The sequence below is a fragment of the Leptosomus discolor genome, chromosome Z (assembly GCF_034619465.1).
Source record: "Leptosomus discolor isolate bLepDis1 chromosome Z, bLepDis1.hap2, whole genome shotgun sequence".
NCBI classification, from domain to species: Eukaryota; Metazoa; Chordata; class Aves; order Leptosomiformes; family Leptosomidae; genus Leptosomus; species Leptosomus discolor.
The window spans coordinates 56,261,953-56,281,074 of record NC_141419.1 but is presented as its reverse complement, the minus strand read 5'-3'; the positions used below and the strand labels follow the sequence as shown (position 1 = coordinate 56,281,074).

The following is a 19,122-nucleotide window of genomic DNA, read 5'->3' as shown; positions in this document are numbered from 1 at the left end:
TACACCAGCTACCAGGAAGAAAATTAACTTTATTCCAGCCAAAACCAGGACAGAGTGGAATTACTATCAGGTTTCAAATCCTATACCTGCATTATATTTATCACTTTAACACAGGGTATTGTGGTCTACCATGCTTTTACTGTCAGAGTTCAGTAAAGTATACGCAGAATCACAGAATATTTTTTTTAGCTCGCTTTATTTCTGTTTTAATATAATTAATTCTGCTGCCAAATTCCTTCTTTTCTCCTTTGCCAGGCATTTCAGAGAGTAGTCAGCAATCCTCTTTCATCTCCCAGTTGTATGTTTGGATAGGTACATGTCTGTGACTTGCAGAGACAGGGGCATAGGCATTCTGGTTTGTAAGTCTAGCTGAAGTTTTCTGTGAAATTTCTGTGCTACATTTGTACATTGTACTGTGTGATGTCCTGAAACATGCAGTCCCTAATGTTTACTTTTTTTCAAATTCAGCCTTTTTTTGTTGATTCAAAGTATTTTGAATGAATGCAGCACAAACATTTGCCTGTTTTGCAAGGTATGATCACTGATTTTGCAACGATGTAAAACTGAACTTAAGGTACAAACATGTAGTTGAACATTAATACCAATGGATCTGAACTGAATACCACCGTGTGTGTTTATAACTAGGCTATGCTACCGAGATCTGTCTCTTAAATAGGAAATAATTTCCAAAGATGATAGTGTTGGCCTGAGACTGAGAAAGTGAGAGTTTAATTACCAGCTCCATTACTGGCTTGGCCTCAGGTAAGACAACATGCATCTCCATGTGCCTTGGTTAGCTGACAGGATGATGGAAAAGGTGAGCTTACCTCCCATGGCACAGCAGCTTCAGGGCTGCAGTTGGAAAGCTAAGTAGTTTGTTGAGATCAGAATGTAGGAATATTTTAAGAAATTTCAAATAAACTGCCTCATCTTGAACTGAAGTCTTTACTAAGATTCCATCTTTAACAAATATTAGAAATATTGCCTGGGATTAATCAGCAAGTCAATAGTAAATTAGAGACCTGTTTGTTAGACAAATACGAATGCATGAAAATAATCTGTATTTTAAGAATAGATACCTTTTTTAAAGGCAATGTTGTGGGTTTTTTTGCTTGTATTACAAACAGTATTTAGTACTTGCAAAATTTGTTTGACTTTTTCACCATTGCTTTCCATATAGTTCTGCTGATTTGTCAGGCTACTAAAAAAGAGGACTCCTAAAATCAACAGCCTTTGCACTTATTTTTTTCTGTCGTTCAAGCCTGCAAGTGAAAGAGTTGTGCATGCTTCATACTTCATTCTCTTAGCATTAACACAATAGCCCAGAGTCCTTCCGCAGCTACACTCAGACAGAAAGTGTTGCAGAGTCATAATGGGGAGCTGAATTTGGCCTGTGCTGTGCATTTATTCTTGCGTATCAAGAAATTATTAGCATTGTTGTGAAATATTGATCTTCCCTTTCCAAACAGTCCCTTGTCATCCTTGAAATATTTCCCTACTAAAAGGTGTAATTGGTATTAGATTGTTGTTTGTATCTCCAGCTTTTGCACATCCATGACTCATCCTGGCTTTGAATGAATTCAGTCACAATAGACTTTGGAAAGGAGGCTGAAAGCAGTATTTTCTTTCTCTGCTTAAGAAGGACTGAAGGAGAAGGGCTCTCTCATGCCAGACCTTTCACTGCTCAGAAACAGTCCCAAAAAAATGTTTCCTACTTGCCCTCCAAGGGTTCTGATGCACTAAAGCTCTGCAATAGCTGTGCTGTCTGAAAACGAATCCGGTTTTTCCTTCTCAGGTGGTATAGGGACAGGTGTTGAGATTTGGAAGGATAAAGCAGTCAATGTCCACAGGTATAGGAGGAAATAGAGAATAGGTGTTGGTAATCTGCATTAAATGGTATTAAACTTATTCCTGGGAGATGAGAAGGGGATATTAATGGAACATGGTTTTTTATTGTACTCTGGTTCTCACTTGATATGTATAAAACATTATTCCACAGCTTATGCATACATACACATGGGAAACGTATAGGAAGCATCACTTATGAAACGTGACTGATGCTTGTTCTGCATACACAAATGAGAGGTATCCATTACATACAAGTCTTTCAGGTGTTAGTAAAGTTTTGTTGTTAAATGTTAAAAAAGTAATAATTACTCACTAGTAGAACATACCTAGGGAATAGTGTTTGGGAGTCTTCCCCCCATATTATTGATTACTGGATGTTTAGCTAATAATTTACATACACATTTTGAAAGAAGAAATAGTATACAAGACAAGTAAAAGAGTCAGTACTAGGAACACTATATTGTTTTGCCTGACAATAACATTTTTAAAGAAAAACAGGCACAAACTAGGACCATTTGCACCCTGAAATCAATTTCAGTTCCTCTGTGCTTAACATCAAACTGACCTTCCTGCTTTCTTCATTTATCCATTATTGCAGCGTGTTTGCAAATGCAAACAGTGAAACCGAGCTCACAGCATATCTTTTTCAGCTGTCATGGCTATATGCTGACCTGTGAAAATCCCTGCAATTATTTTGAAAGAAAAAGAATACTCTAAGCAAAAGTCATACAGCCACTTACTGTTAAGTTTGCCCATTTCCTGTATATTCCTTTGTTTTCCATTTGTTTTAACTTGGGCAGCATTACCCGTGAGCCTGAAATTCTTTGCATCATTGATTTACTTGAGAATGAGTATCTTGAAAATTGGATGAGTTGTTTTTCAGCACCAGAGTAAGAAAAAACATGTCAGTACTCAGGACAAAAGGAATAATGTCAAATGAAGCATGGCAGGAATAGAGAGAAACAGGAAAAAGGACTGAGCAGCAAAGAAAGCTGCTGCGGTCAGGAAGTGAGCATTGGGGAGAGAACTGCCAAGGCTAAAACTGCACTATACCTTGCCAAGGAAACTAAAACAAATAGCAAAGATTCCTTACCATTATAAATAAAAATGGGAAAATGGAAGGGGAGAAACCACTGTGAGCAGTGTGCACTTTCTTGTTCTGTCTTTTTCTTCCCTTTTTTCCTTCTTTTTTGATATTTATCTGCATTAACTGGTTCTTTGCCAGTGAAATGTTGTCATTGCAACTGGAAAGCCTACTGTGTGCGTCACTCACCACCTTCTGGGCAGCCTTTGCTTTCTTTAATATCTATTTCACACAGAATGAGCCACCCCCGAAGGGCAGTTTATCCAGCCCACGCCCTTCCCCACTGTGGATGCAGTCAGGGCTTGCCAACAACAGGAGACACAGCAAAAACCCTTGTAGCCACCGCACCAGTGAGAAGCCTCGTATTTGTCCTCCTGAGCAGCTGGTGGCGTCTCCCAGTGTCTGGATCTACCTCTCAGCATGACAATGGCTGGGACGTGCCACAGGTCACCACTGGCTTTTTCCATCTTCATGAGTTCTGCTTTGTATGAGCAAGAAAGCTTCAATTCTCGTGGGCAAGGTAGCATTTTCTGCCGCAAATATAGTGCAATTGGAGGTATGATTAGTAGCAAAAAAGGGAAAATTACAGTAGCCCAGTCCCTAGTGTTAATTTAGGGGTGTGACTAAAGTCCAAAGAAGAGTAGCAAGCGTTCCTAAACAAAGTAATGTGCTCCTCAAGTCTCAAGGATTTTGTCTTGATGATGGTTGGAATTCAAACGGTTCAGCCTTCCTGGGTAGATTAATGAAATATTTTTATTCTTGCAGTGATAGGCATCTCAGCAAGGCATAGATAAATTGCTAAGAAAAAAAATAGTTACATTTCATAGAATCATAGAACAGTTTTTGTTGGAAGAGACCTTCAAGATCATTGAGTGCAACCTTTGTCCTAGCTCTATCAACACACTTTAAATAAAGTCTTGATTCCAGCAACTATAAGTCACTTTGCCTCTCTGTAGGAACAGTATATGTTAGTTAAGGATCTGTTCAGGTGGACAAACAAGAATGAAAGGAAGAACAGTAACAAAAATATCACATTGCAGTGTCTGTTCATTGTGTAGTGCAGCTACAAAGGCACCAATATTCACATCCTGACTTGTCTCAGTGAATAATAAATAATAATCAAATTACATGGAGATGACAATGCAGAAATATCAGCTGATGGAATTATTCCTTAATCTTAGAACAATCTTCCACCTTTAAGTATTTTAAATTTGTACTCTTCCTTTTTTTATACAATTCCTTTTGAATTCACAATGGTAGTGTGAATGTTCATGTATATACATTATGTTTGTTTATATAGTACATTTCTTTCAGAAGGGATTTTGTATACAATAAAGTCATTCATTACACATTCATACTAATATAAACAGAACAGTGTAAAGCTGCAGTATAACAAACTATCAGTATAGATCACATTCACAGAAGCTCAGCCAGATCTTTCATGTAACAGTGAGATGCATGGAAGTGTAGGACTAGCCTAAGCCACAAGCATCCCAAGTAATACATGCCATCCCTTGCACATGGTTTTCTTGCTCCCCACCTCTGCAACTGATGTGGATGGGTTGCCCCATGGAAATTGCCTAGTTCTTTCTTTTTCCCCAGGAAATATGTAAGGAAACTTCACTATCTTTCCCAGATTATGCAAGTCTCACAAACATGCTATTCATCGTGAAACTGGCAAAGTGTGCAGCTGGTACGAGGAGCGCAGGAAATGGTATCTTACAGATACTCTACCTCAGTTCAACAGGCAAAGAACCCACTGTGAACCTAAACCTCATCAGCTGTCCTGGTGATCCATAGACATACCCATACAATGCTTCAGAACAGTAGGGTTTTTTCAGTTGTGGGTTTCGGTTGCTTGTTACTTGAAGAATTGCCCCTTGCTGTGACAAAAAATCTCTAAAGGCTAAATTTTATCTTGTTTTTTTCAGCAGTTTTTTGCAATAAAAAATTTTGTGTAACAAAAACTTCTGATTTTTAATATAAAAAACACAAGAGGAAAGTGGCCCTGTGTTTTAAATAGGCGGTTCGGAGACCAAGTTCTGTTTGTCTTGTTTGTTTAAATGTGCTCCTTGAGCTTCTGCTAAGTATATAACCTCCCTATCTCACTTTCCTCAATGCTAAGATGAGGACGATCCAAAACAATGGGAACATAAGAAGTTTTGATATAAATATTTCCAAACTGATCTGAGATTTTCATAAGGCTGATTAACTGAGTTTTGGATATTTTTTTTCAGCTGATGAGAAGGTATTCATTACCACAGTATTCCTGTTTTTCGTTATGAGAAAATGAGGAGAAAACGGGGTGGAATTGACTTTTTCCCCTAATTTTGACCACTTCAAAGCACATAATTTTGCTGCAAGTTCAGTACTCAGCAAGTTTCTTTCATGCCTTTGTTTTTTAGGTTGTGCTGTGGATGGTCATCCAACCCCAAACATCACCTGGCTTTACTTTGGTGAGCATCTCGGTCTGCGGCATCGCCTCCTGGCAGCAGGCCGGATTCTTCAGATACTCAATGTCAGTGATGCTCCTGATGGTGAATTCAGCTGCCTTGCTCAGAATGAAGCTGGCTCACTCACACAAAAAGCATCCCTGGCTATACAAGGTAACTTTCCAGTTTCAGTCCTGCTGCCCTGTGAGGCTTTTGCCATAGACTTCCCTGCACTGCCTTTCTCATCCTAGATTTTTCCTCTCTGAAGCCAGAACAGTCAAGCCCAGCAGGAAATAGTTGCTTTGATATTTTACTGCCATGGATATAGATTTGCAGGACTACCAGGTACCTTACAGTGGTTTAGATTTTACTTTACCAAAATGACACCTGATATTTCTGGCCTGCTGAGCATAGAACACACCTTACTGATTCAAGCTATACTTATGCTTGTTGAGTTTGGACAATTTTCTTGTCCAGAAATTCAAGATAGAAGTGTCAGAGTTTGAACCCCTAAAATTAGAAGCCCCTCTGTTAAGCTGCTAAAGTCGGTGTTTCACAACCTCTTCTTGCTTGAAAACCGTTCACTTGTTAAAATGCTGCAACAGTTAGATTTACCCTAGAAATAAGCCACAGAACAGAACAGTGTGGATGGGTTGGAACAGAATACACAGCTTTCATTTCTCCAATTGTCAGGGAAGGAGTGGAGAAGAATTTAACTTTTCCTTAAATCCTGACATAAAATTTTAAGTGTGTTGCAACTGCTCCATTCATCTTCAGAATGGATGATCTGTATGATCTACCTGGTGAGAAACACACTCTTGTAAGATCATAGAATCATAGATACTGCTGGTAACTGCAGTTAGCCACACCTTCACTAAATCACACCCCTTTAAACACAGAGATGCGATGTCCTGCATCACTGGCATCTGATCTCACTTAGCTGCTCTACCATGTCATTCACTTTCCATGCCTGATGCTTCTAAGCACCAAGAAACTGGGTTTGTTGCACCAAAGATAGTCAGTGACTTACATCAGCTGGAATCCTGTTTCTTCTTTGTTCATTGACTGGTGCCTTGTAGGAGTAAGTAGCTCCCCATTCCAGGAGACACTGAGTCCAAATATTTCAACATCTCTGATTCTTTCTTTTCTAAGGGTCTCCTACTGGCAGGCTTTGAGTGTTAACTTGTCTCTCCCTTTTTGGCAGAATACCGCTGGTCAGCAGACAAGCTGATGGCTTGTTCAGCTTCCTGTGGCCACAAAGGAGTGCAGATGCCCCAGCTGAGGTGCTTACTGGATGGGGCTGAAGTCAATATATCCCACTGCAAAGAGAAGCCCAAACCAGCCCTGCAGCCCATCGCATGCAACAGGAGAGACTGCCCTTCACGGTTCGTCTGTTCAATGTTAAAATGTCATACACACTTTCAAGAAGTGCTGGAAGGGTTATTCGCACTGGACATCATGCCACTGCAGCCTCTCTGGTGCCTATCTGGAGAAAAGTTTAGCTAAAAGATGTTTTGTAGAAAATACTACAAAAGATCAAAAAGTATCTAGAGTGACAGGCATCACCCCTTATCTTTAGGTATTCCCCTACATGAAAAAATTGCTTCATCATTACAGAACTTGTTCCATTCTAAAAGGGAATTTATGAGCCCTTGACCTAGACAGTTGGGAATATGTAGCAAGGTTTGTGGAAAATATTGACAGTAGTGCCTGGTAGAAAGAGAGTTTACTTGTTCAGTAATTAGGTTAGAAAATAATAGAGAGGGTACTGTCTACTCTTTATTAGCAAAGTTTGCAGCTTGAACTGTGTTGGGTGATTCTAGTCTCACCCTTTGTTGGATATAAATACCATGCCTGTTCTGAGCTCTGTATGTATGGGAGTTTTGTCACCCGAGAACTGTAGGGTCATATCTTTTTTGTGTTCCACATGGTTTCATAACAGTTTATCCCAACAGTATAACAGACTACAAGCTAGGTTTAGTGGCTATTTTGGGGATTTATTCTGAGTTCCTGTGTTGCCTGAACATCAATACGGGCAGGACTGTAGCTGCAGCTGCAAAGAATTCCCTTAGCAGAGGAGAAATGTCTTTTATAAAATGGAAACATCACATCAGATCTAGTGGGTGTGAAGGGGAAGTCAAACTGAGTTCTACCTCCTTTTGGAGATTGCTAGCTTGCGATTTCCTTGGGATTGCAACTCTCTGCCCCTGTAGTCCCCTGTTTTTCAGTTACTGTTAAACACAATGGAGCCAGGTCAGCTTTAAAGACTTCTGACTACACTTAGGTCTTCCTCTGCTGCTTCCTCCCCATTTAAAACACTTTTCTTCTTTGACACACTTTGGTGCAAGGAAGAATACATCCTGAATGCCTATCCAGAGAGTCAGTGTAGTGTTATATTCCCCCACGTTAAAGATGTCCTACTTCTTCTATTCAGTGGCCCCTTAGCTAGGATGTGTAAATGGTTTTTTCTGTATTTTTCTGGGTTTTTACTCCTTTCTCTCCCTTATTTCCACTGTGGACATGTTGTGTTTCAGTACACAAGCACTTAAAAGTAGTCAGTATCCAAGAGAAATTTAGTACAACCTCTCTTTCAACAGTGATTTGGGACTTGTATTAAAAAAGAGAGTCTAAACTGAGACAAGGAGAGGTGCTAAGCAACCTGATGAGAAATAAGCAGCCAGATTTACCACTCTTGCTGTGTCTTGGGTATATGTTTAATTACCTTTTAAAATATATTCCTCCCCCTCTTTACAGGCAAATGTTTTCTGAGTTGCCAGCTGGGTCATAAGAAGGAAACCAAAAGAGATTTGATGAAATATGAAACACGCTCATTAGCAGCAGTTTTCCTTGGTGATGGCAGTAAATTCTGTGGGAATGGTTTGTGTCTTTTTATACCTTCCCTGAACTGTAACATAACCCACAATCCTCACTCAGCTCCTGAGCAACTGCTGAGATGTAAGCTTGGAAATAAAAGTTGATCGAAATGCAGAGCTGAGCTTTATGAGGGGTGCAGCAACTTCAGATTCAAACTCACCAAACTGCATGAAGAAAGTAGCAGTGTTTTTGTTTTCCATGTTGGGAGTGTGTTTGTTTATATACTTGTTTCTGTGACCATGGGAATTAATTACCAGCAGAAGACTGAGGAATAGTAATGGATGACTCTCCATGGGACTGGAGGAAGCCTATTACCTACTTTGTAAAGCACTCGTAAATGCTGCTGGTGAGGGATGTGATAGGCACTATTTTCCCCCCCAATAACAGAAAAATCTTGCCAGGTATGCTGAAACTTTGCTGAAACTTAATGAAGCAAACTGCTTTGGTTTGACCATAAAACTCTTCAGGAAACTAGTAATCAATTGCATCCTTCCTGTTCCTACCTAACTCCTTCCCAAACCTGACTGTACAAGTGTTTCACTTAATAATTCTTAAAGAGAGAAAATGTGTTGTCCATCTTGGCAAGAGTTTGGACCTGGACTGTTATTTTCTGTTGTTACTGGCTTTTTACTATTTAGACTGGATTTTTTTAAACCCTATCACACAGAAGTTCAAAGCCTCAGCCTCAGCTGGCTAAGGCATGGTCTGATCTCAAAAAGAAAGGAGAAAGATGTTCTTTGTCCCTGGTCTGACTAGGTACCAGTCCCATCGCTGAGCAACCTTCAGTCTTTTCTGGATTATCCCAGCAGTTGGACGCAACAGAGCAAGCAGAACACAACAGCAGGACCCAGCAGGCTATTCTGTCAGTAGCAAGTTCAAAGCGGCCTGTGAGCTGCTCCAGCAACTTTATAGAGATAGTTTTCTCTAAGAGGTGTAAATGGGCTAGTCATGGCTGGTGCCTGTGACCAAGGCCTCTGTTGCACAGTGGGTTAAAAGCAGCCATGCTCAACCCCTGTGCCTGGGCTAGAAATATTGACTAAGCCTTTAAAAACAGCCTTAAGGGCTAGAAAATGAACTCAGGACCCAAAGAGCCTTGAGAAAGATAATTTAATGAAAAATGTGCTCTTTTCTCAGCTTTCATTCTATGAATAGTTTTCAGTGACTACCACAGGAGGATGAAGCACTCAGCACCTTCCAGGATCACACCATAAATGAACCAAGCCATTGTTGCCTTTCTTTGGTCCAATACATAAAGACCTGTTGACACCAATGATCCTGCAGATGGTGGTGGTTATCTGCTCTCTGACCTGTTCACCTTTCTTTCACAGATGGATGGTAACATCGTGGTCTCCTTGCACACAGAGCTGTGGTGGAGGCATCCAGATGCGGCGAGTGACTTGTCAGCGCCTGACAGCAAAAGGCAGCTCTGTCCCAATGTCAATTGAGGCTTGTGCCCAGGTGTCCAAGCGCCCTGTGGACACACAGAACTGTAACAGGCAGCCCTGTGTTGAGTGGGTGGCCTCCTCCTGGGGCCAGGTAAGGAAAAAGCCAGCAGTCCAAGGACAGCCTTATAGTGTGGGCTACAAGAAAGTGACAGAAAATGAGAGAAGTGCTTTTGCACCCTGGTATCTTTAAGTTATGGTCTACAGGCTTTTAAGGGGGCAAGTAATTTGCTCAGCTCTTTCAATTCCATATTTGATGCACTGTATGCTTGGATTTCTGCAGCTTCCTGCCATCCCTAGAAATGCCTGTTGTGAACAGGACTTACTGCAGACCCCTGTATTGTCCCCACTGGAAAGGTGTGCATCTCCTCTCTATAGTGACAGGTGACATACCTGGAAAATGGCCTTCTCCAAGTTGTAATCCCCCTTACCATCCAGTGAGTGTGTTTCAGTTTTGGCTGGCAGAGTCAGGACTGATGATTGTGATAGGTTTAGGTTAGGGGGGTGTTGTGCAATAACACCAAGTTTTTTGCCGATGTTGCCTGAGAATGCCAAAAAATTGGGAACTTTCTTGATTTGCTTCATGATGAAAAGCAGAATGGAGTACTAAAAGCATTTTCAGACTACTTCATACTGTTTTGCAGATCTTCAAATTCTCTCCTTGTATCTTCATGCAATGATCAGATGTTAAAAAGATTCACGCTACAAATATCGAATGTTCCAAGTATTATTTAGGGTTAAAAGTCTTTATTGTGGGAATCCACAGAAGAGTATTGTCTTTGTCTCTCTGTGAGTTATGAGATTTTCTGAAAAGCCACTTATTAATATCTAGTCAATTATAACCTGGGATCAGTCAATTATAACCTGGGACCAGTCATTATTATGTGTCTTCCTCCCTTTTCTGTCCACTCAAACTTGACTGAGCCATGTGTGAACATTGAGGAGTCCACTACAGTCCAGACTTAGGCGTAGAAACTCACAGATTTTAGTCCAAAGATCTCCAGAGTGGTGATTCACATGGGGGTATAAGATCCAGGATGAACGAAAAACAGAGTTAAAACCACAGAAGCCAATTTTGCTCAAGGTTAAAGCTAAATACTAATAATACTTTAACATCACTTTTGGTGAAATAAACATTTTCAAAGAGGAAAAGAAAAAGCAGTTTTACAAAACCAAAGTAGTCATACATCGAATTGAAGTGATGAGTCAGGTAAAGATGTAGAAGCAAGGCTTCTTACCATGCAAGAGGCTAAGAAAATAATTACCCAGAGTAATAACTATGAGTCTTGACATTGCACTGCATCAGGTTTTTTTAGACTGTTGGTAGTAAAAACTGTCTTCAGCTACTAGAACTTGTTATTGTTTGCTACTTGAGAACAACTTCATTTAATTCTTGCCTGTGTATTTTGGAAATTTCTCTCATGAAAGGTGATTGAGTTATTGTATTACATGTATGAGTAAAGCTTGGAATTATCCTTTTATATGAAAGAAGAAATTTTTTTTCTGTGGAAGAAGCAAATATATGGAAGATTAAGGAATACGTGGGCCCACTTCTGAATGAAGTGGGTGCAGTAGTGATGAAGGATAAAGAGAAAGCGGAGCTACTGAATGTCTTCTTTACTTCAGTCTTTAATGCTAAGGCTGGCCCTCAGGATTCCGAGACCATGGAGGGAATAAGGAAAGTCTGGAGAAACGAAGACTTTCCCTGCATTAAGGAGTTTCGCATTACAGATCATTCAGGCAAACTGGACACCGAAAAGTCCATGGGCCCTGATGGTCTGCACCCACGAGTGCTGAGGGACAAAGCAGAAGTCATTGCTAAGCCACTCTCCATCACCTTTGAAGGGTCATGGAGGACAGGAGAGATGCCTGAGGACTGGAGGAAAGCCAATGTCACTCCAGTCTTCAAAAAGGGCAAGAAGGAGGACCGAGGAAACTACAGGCCAGTCAGCCTTACCTCCATCCCTGGAAAGGTGATGGAACAGCTCTTTCTGGAGGTCATGTCTAAGGATGTGGAGGAAAAGAAGGTTACCAGGAGTAGTCAACATGGATTCACCAAGGGGAAATCATGCTTGAACAATCTGATAGCCTTCTACGATGGCACGACTGGCTGGGTAGAAGAGGGGAGAGCAGTGGATGTTGTCTACCTCAACTTCAGCAAGGCTTTTGACACCACCTCCCATCCCATCCTCATACGGAAGCTTAGGAATTGTGGGATAGATGACTGGACAGTGAGGTGGATTAAGAACTGATTCAAATGGCAGAGCTCAGAGGGTTGTGATCAGTAGCATAGAGTCCAGCTAGAGCACTGTGGCTAGCGGTGTCCCCCATGGGTCAGTACTGGGTCCAGTCTTATTCAATATATTCATCAATGACCTGGATGAGGGGACAGAGGGCACCCTCAGCAAGTTTGCTGATGATACTCAACTGGGAGGAGTGGCTGACACGCCAGAAGGCTGTGCTGCCATTCAGCGAGACCTGGACACGCTAGAGAGTTGGGCAGAGAGGAACCTAATGAGGTTCAATAAGGGCAAGTGTAGGGTCCTGCACTTGGGAAGGAATAACCCTATGCACCAGTACAGTTTGGGGGTCAACCTGCTGGAAGGCAGCTCTGCAGAGAAGGACCTGGGAATGCTGGTGGGCAGCAAGCTGACCATGAGCCAACAACATGCCCTTGTGGCTAAGAAGGCCAATGGTGTCCTAGGATGTATGGAGAAGAGTGTGGCCAGCAGGTTGAGGGAAATTATCTTCCCCCTCTACTCTGCCGTGGTGAGGCCACATCTGGAGTCCTGTGTCCGGTTCAGAGCCACCAGTTCAAGAGGGACAGGGAACTACTGGAGACAGTCCAGCAGAGGGCTGCAAAGATGAAGAGGGAACTGGAGCGTCTCTCTTCTGAGGAAAGGCTGAGAGACCTGGGCCTGTTCAGCCTGGAGAAGAGAAGACTGAGGGGGGATCTTATCAATGCTTATAAAGGGCATATGTCAAGAGGATGGAGCCAGACTATTTTCAGTGGTGCCCAGTGACAGGACAAGGGGCAACAAGCACAAACCAGAGCACAGGAAGTTCCACCTGAACATGAGGAAAAACTTCCTTCCTTTGAAGGTGGCAGAGCACTGGAACAAGCTGCCCAGGGAGGCTGTGAGGTCTCCTTTTCTGGAGAAAAGTTCTCCTTTTCAAAACCCACCTGGGCACAATCCTGTGCAACCTGCTGTAGGCGAACCTGCTTTAGCAGGGGGGTTAGACTAGATGATCTCCAGAAGTGCCTTCCAAACCCTACCATTCTGTGTGATTCTGTGATTCATTCTTTGTGGGATTCCAGGTAAGGACTGGATTATCTTTGCAAAAAGCCAGTTACCTCATCCTTATTTTGTAGATTGTTGTGGGCTATAATATCTCCCCTGACATCATACTCAGCTGAGTCAATCAAAGAAGTCTGAGTTAGACCTAACCTCTGAGCATTATTCTTTCTAGCTTAAAATAAAAAAATTGAGTCCCACATGATTCTATACAGCCCAGTCCCCAGGCCAGAAGACTGTTAGCTAATTACAGTTAGGAATCTATCACTGGCTCAGTGGATCAATGTCCTTCTCAGTAGTATCATGGGGTATCAGGTTCCTGTTGCCCACGTATAGTGACCAGCTTCCCAACTCAAAAAGAAAATAAACAGACTACCTACTCTACCTCCACCTCTAGAATGAATTCCTTTCCTTCGTTTAATGTTAGCAGCGTTTTTATCTCCACTATGTGATCCCACATTGTTTTGAAACCAGTGACTCAGACTTACTGGCAGTGAGGACTGCTAGCCCCTGCAGATATCACGGAAGTACTCCACTTACTCCAACAAATGATGTTTCTATCCATCTTGCTCAATGAGATGAGAGAGCATTTTAAGTGCCCTAACAGATGTATTTAAGACTGAACTATTGAAGAGGAGAGGTAATGAATCTACAGAGCAGATTCAAAAAATCCAGTTTTAATGCTGCTGGAGGGCACTGAGGTAGGGCAGAAGATGGCTGCTCTCTCAGCCTTCAAAGCCTGCGGAGCTGCAGGAAGTGCTCAAAAGCTCAACAGTCACTGTATGGCAGTATGCACTTTATTTTACCAACAGTCATATAAAAGGGGAACATGTCCTGCTTTTTACCTCCCTTAAGTGATTTTTCTGTATTCACAGTGCAATGGGCCTTGCATTGGACCACGACTGGCTGTACAGCACAGACAGGTATTTTGCCAGACCAAAGATGGGACTTCTGTGTCATCTGATCAATGCAGTGCCTTACCAAGGTAGGACAGGAATCTCTTTTGTCTGAAACCACTACCTTTTGCAGAGATGTTGAATGGACTAGTGACTTACCTGACAACTTTTGGGTTTCTCCTATGTAACAAAGAGGTCATGCCACAATATCATTGTGTGGTATAAATCTCACCAGGGTTAAGACCAGGTTTCACTGTCTGTTTCTATGAGCCTCATGAAAAACCAGTAGTTGGCCAAGAAGTGGCAAGTCTTCTAGGCATGCCAAATTCTGACTGAAAGGCTGTGCTATCTCTTCTAAGCTGCCAGTCTCCTTCTCTCTTATTTAAACACAAGATATAACTGGGGAAAAAAGAGACTCCACAGCTTTTGTTTTCCTGCAGATAAACTCCACTCTCAACATTGTAAAGACATATTTACTTTAGTTGAGACTTAGGTATGTAAATCATGCCTGATCATAACTGAAAATTAATATAATTGGCTCTTTGGTTCCCCCTCATATATTTTCATTATCTGTGTGACAAACAGGTGCGCCTATGTATCTTCTGTGAGACTGCATTGGAGAGAAAAGGAGGGTTTCAGAGAATCATTTTTGTTCTTACTGGCTGTAAAACCATAAAAGAGTTACAGAGCCCTACTGAGTCTTACTGGTCACCACTTCACTCATTGCATGTTTTCAGTGGACCTCTAGAGTGGCACTTCATGGAGAGGACATTTCAGCCAAATCCTCAAATAGTTCAAACAGTCATTTAGGTCCAGTAGTGATACACCAGTGTGTGCCCACTGGGGTCTGGTCCTTGAGTGCAGTTACAAACTGCCTTTCAATGCACTGGAGTTACACCCACTTGCACCCATTGAAGGCCTGACCCATATGGTGCTCTGAGCAAATTATGTTTGGTGTATGCAAGGCTTGCTGTTCCCAGAGCTTGCATGACACCCAGAGTAGCACGCACTTCTTCCCTGGGCAGCATGGTGATGGGTCACCCCTCTCTCCCTTCTGCCTGTAGGCCATTGAGCACTCAGAACTGCTGGACTGACATCTGCAGCGTACACTGGAGGGTCAGCCTGTGGACTGTCTGCACGGCTACATGCGGAAACTACGGCTTCCAGTCCCGGCGTGTGGACTGCGTGCACATTCGCACCAATAAGCCTGTGCTGGAGCATCACTGCTCCTGGAGGCCACGGCCATCAAACTGGCAGCGCTGCAACATCATGCCATGTGAAAACGGTACTTTGGTGAGAGCAGGGGAGACAGTACCATGTAGGAGGAGGAAAGAAAGCAGAGACGTCTCTTAGAAATGCAGCACTGGACCTTGCAGCTGGGCATCCTGGGGAAACTTCAGCCCAAACATGTGCAAAATGCAGTGTCCAAAACTCAGTGTCTCAGTGAGGAATGGTGCCCATTGCGGTTTGTTGGCAATGGTGTTAGTGCTGGAATTGCATACTGTTGCTAATAGCATGTGAAATGGCTGATGCAGTCTTAACTTTCCATTAATGGTATAGATAGAAAAAAAACACAAATCACAGACAGACTGTTGGCTATCGTTAAAATACAGTAAGTCTAAATCCAGTGGGTACACTGATGATGGGAATTCCTGGAGTGGAGGCTGCTTGCTTTCAGGTGACAAGCAGCTAATTGGGCCTGCCAAAGGACCAGAAGAGTAACAAATACTAAAAAAAAAAAAATTAAAAAATAAAAAATATTATGTGCCTCTTTGGAAATGATGCTACACTATGGCAACATTTGCTTGAGGAACACCAAGCAGCACAAGTTTAAATCACTGTCTTTTCATTTGCCTTGACTCCCACTTCATGTGCTGATTTTGATGGGCGGATCCCATCCTCTAGCATGCAGGCCTGTTGCTGTGTTATTGCTGCAGAAGCAGCAGCAGAAATCACCTGCACTTGCCTATGACCACACCAGTTCTGATGCTCCCTCTCAGCAGAGGCAAAGTGGACTCCATAGGCCCAAACCTGTGAGCTAAATTTGGGGTGCCCTTACAGAAGTGAAAGGGCAGAGGGAGTTTACAAGTACCAGGCAAGACCTTTGCTGTCACTCCAGCCTCTTCCTGCTATATAGAAATGTCCCACATCTAGACAGCAGTGGTGTTATTTGGCACAAACATTACTGGGGAGGGCTGTACAACTAACTACCCACTGACAATTAACCTTTCCAGCCTTAACATGGGAACTGGGACTCCTTCAGGCAACAAGACAACCTAAATCTTGCAGGAAAATTGGACAGTTTTCCAATCTGGAGCTCAAAAGTGGGAGGCTTCAGGCCTGAAAAACTACCCAAATTACACCAGGAGGTCCTATTGTCTTAACATCTTCACCTCAGGCTGTGTTCTGCAACACACATGTGAAAAACATAACACCCAGTCAGCTGGGGTGACACTGCCACACGCTGTCTCTTAAAATGCAAAAAGTTGGCCAAAGTGTCTCTGTCAAAATAAGTTTCCAGTTTTATCTACTTTGTCTTTGGTTTAACAACTTCTAGAGCCTCCCTAAAATACTGGTAGATGACAAGCTGACAGTGTGTCAGAGAAGCCTCAGAAGCCTTCTCCTCAGGCTGTGAAAGCAAAGGCTGCCGACCACATTCTTTGAGCCTTTGGCTGCTTGAAGTCCCCATTCAGTCTTTGCAGCAAGTCAGGTTCATGCTCATAGTGAGACATCTCAGCACAAAGCTGTCTTGGTCCCCCTCTCGGCCACCCAAGGAAATGTTCTCAGGTAAGAAATCCTCCTTTCATTGCTTCATCACCACTTCTCCTTTTTGTTTCCCCTTTGGCAGCAGAGTGCAGAGACACTACAAGGTACTGTGAGAAAGTGAAGCAGCTCAAACTCTGCCAGCTCACCCAGTTCAAGTCACGCTGCTGTGGGACTTGTGGAAAGGCTTGAAGACAAAAGCAATGAAAATGGAGGAACAAGGGGATCACAGCCTTTGCCTCACTGAGGCAAGGACTTTTACTGAAAATATAAGTGGAATGGAATTCTTTTTTTTCGTTTTATTTATTTATTTCCCTTTAAAAAAAAAAAAAAAAAAAAGAAACCTTTTACCAAATCATTGTTGTAAAGGGACTTGACAAGTTTTCCCTTCTATGCATCTGGGAGACAGAATGCAGCAAAATGAGCTCATGAGGTAGAACAAAGAGTTAGTGAGCCCCACGCCACCAGCAATGGGCTTGAGAGGAGTGGGGCTGCCCCATAATCCATGTACACACTTGGAGAAAAACCAACAGAAAGATGGGGAAATGGATCAGAGTAAAAACCTAACCACACTGGACCACCACTATATGAAACAAATAATCAAACACCTTGACAGGTCATGGGGTCCTGGAAGAAAAAAAAAACCTGCTAAACTTCAGCTAGTAGTATACAGATATTTCATCTATCTTAGACTGCTTTGAGAATATAAGCACCTGATTTTGCTTTATAAACCTATGTGTTACATCCAAGTTAGGATTCCTTTTTTTCTTTCTAAACCCCTCCTTCTCACACCATGCCTTTTAATTATTTCAGTGGGAGATCCTTGTAATCCTTGAGAATCTGGTGTCTGGGGAAGTTGAACCAATGGTGTGTAACATGAGTAGTCTAAAACACACTTGAAAATGTTCCCAGGTTGTGCTTGTGAGAGAGGACTGGGGATAGGAGAGTTGCCCTCAGCACAGCAGTGAGGTGATGATGTTATTACCCAGGAGAAGGAGAGAAAGTATAATCTGCTATTGACAGACTGTAGTACAAACCTGCAAGTGCTGTCCTGTAGCAAGCACAGGCAGGAAAGATAGAAATTGTCTGTGGTAACAGAAGTTATTTTGCATGCTGCCTCCTACTAACACATATTTGGAAAAGAGAGGAGTACCCGTTCCACAAGTTCAGGTGCCTTCAGTCCTGGGATTTTGGAAATGAACTTGAGGAAATGGGTTTTCTGATCCTGCTAATGTGAAATTTCTCTCTCCCAGCAGCCAAGCCTTTCGGACAAGTAGTAGAAAAGAGCTGTATTCTGACTTCTTATGATTATTCCTACTCAGTAGAAACAGAATGGATTCAGCATCAGCCCCAGAAGACTAATGCAAATAATTTTTAACAAACTTGCTCCTCTCCAGCTGTCTCCCACAACAAAACAGGTGCTATAAAGCAGCACATTTTAAAGCCCATGTGTAACACCCTGGAGATACAACCTAAACAGTAAGGCTCAAACATCACACCCACAGCATGACTTTGCATGCTGTCTGTGAGTCTCTCCCCCGGGACAGCTGCAGTGGTTATTCAGCCTGTGAAGTGCTTCATCCTTTTAGTTCCTAGCCACTCTGCTCTGCTCAGAATAGGGCCCCAAAATTAGAGGAAATCTGAAAAGCAGGGGGTTTGAGCATCATGAAACTTTACAGGAGAGCTATGTGGATCTGAGGCTTTGCTTCAAGACCACCTCTAAATTAAAGGTTTGGCTGTGCCTCTCCTGTCACCCCCAGTGGGGCTCATGCCTTGTGGTATGTTAATGGAATGCTGTTCAAATACTGCTGTATTACAGCTTCCATGACACATGGATTTTTCAGCAAAAGTGGGAGTCCACTTTTGAGGTCAGTGCCAGGTTCATGAGTTTAAACCATCTTGAGTTGTGTTACTTCAAAACACATCTGGCAGTGAATGCTCTTACTACAAATGGGTCTTCAAGAAGTAGTGTTGCAAAGCATCAGTGTAACTTTTTATTTAAAAAAAAGAAGAATGTCTTTCTATGTTTGTAAATGTATATCTTTTCTGTATATTTATTAGGATTTCTTGTATAAAAAGTGCAATATTAATAATTGTACATTATTTTGTCCAGATAAAACTATTTTTTTTTTTTTTTTTTTAATCTCCCCAGAATTTTGTTCCTCTAAAATCAACAGTAATGGTGTATTTCCTCTTAATTTTACCAGCACTTGCATTTATTGGGGATCTGCTTCACTGTGCACAGTGTGCTTTATAAACCATGACATGAGGGAGGGGTAATATTTTTAACTTGCGAAATGATAGTTATGCATGGGATGAAGGACAATTCCTTAATAGCAATAAGAATAATACTAATAATAATAACAATGATGATGATGACAATGATGTGGTAGATATTTCTAGTACAGTAGTTAACAAAAAGCAGTACAGGGAAGTATTTTCACTTGTTTAATAGCAAAACATATTCAGATGATCACACCTTGAATA

The 19,122-nt window shown here is 42.0% G+C and overlaps 1 protein-coding gene across 1 annotated transcript in view; it reads left to right on the top strand.

The window, feature by feature from the left end:
- Positions 1–16,827, top strand: part of ADAMTSL1 (ADAMTS like 1) — a 459,478-nt gene extending 442,651 nt beyond the window's left edge. Inside the window, exons 25-30 of the mRNA XM_086479436.1 lie at positions 5,338–5,538; positions 6,569–6,749; positions 9,567–9,774; positions 13,852–13,961; positions 14,937–15,157; positions 16,721–16,827. Coding sequence (XP_086335562.1) covers positions 5,338–5,538; positions 6,569–6,749; positions 9,567–9,774; positions 13,852–13,961; positions 14,937–15,157; positions 16,721–16,827 — 1,028 coding nt within the window. The remainder of the gene's footprint in view (positions 1–5,337; positions 5,539–6,568; positions 6,750–9,566; positions 9,775–13,851; positions 13,962–14,936; positions 15,158–16,720) is intronic.
- The last annotated feature ends 2,295 nt before the right edge of the window (positions 16,828–19,122 follow it).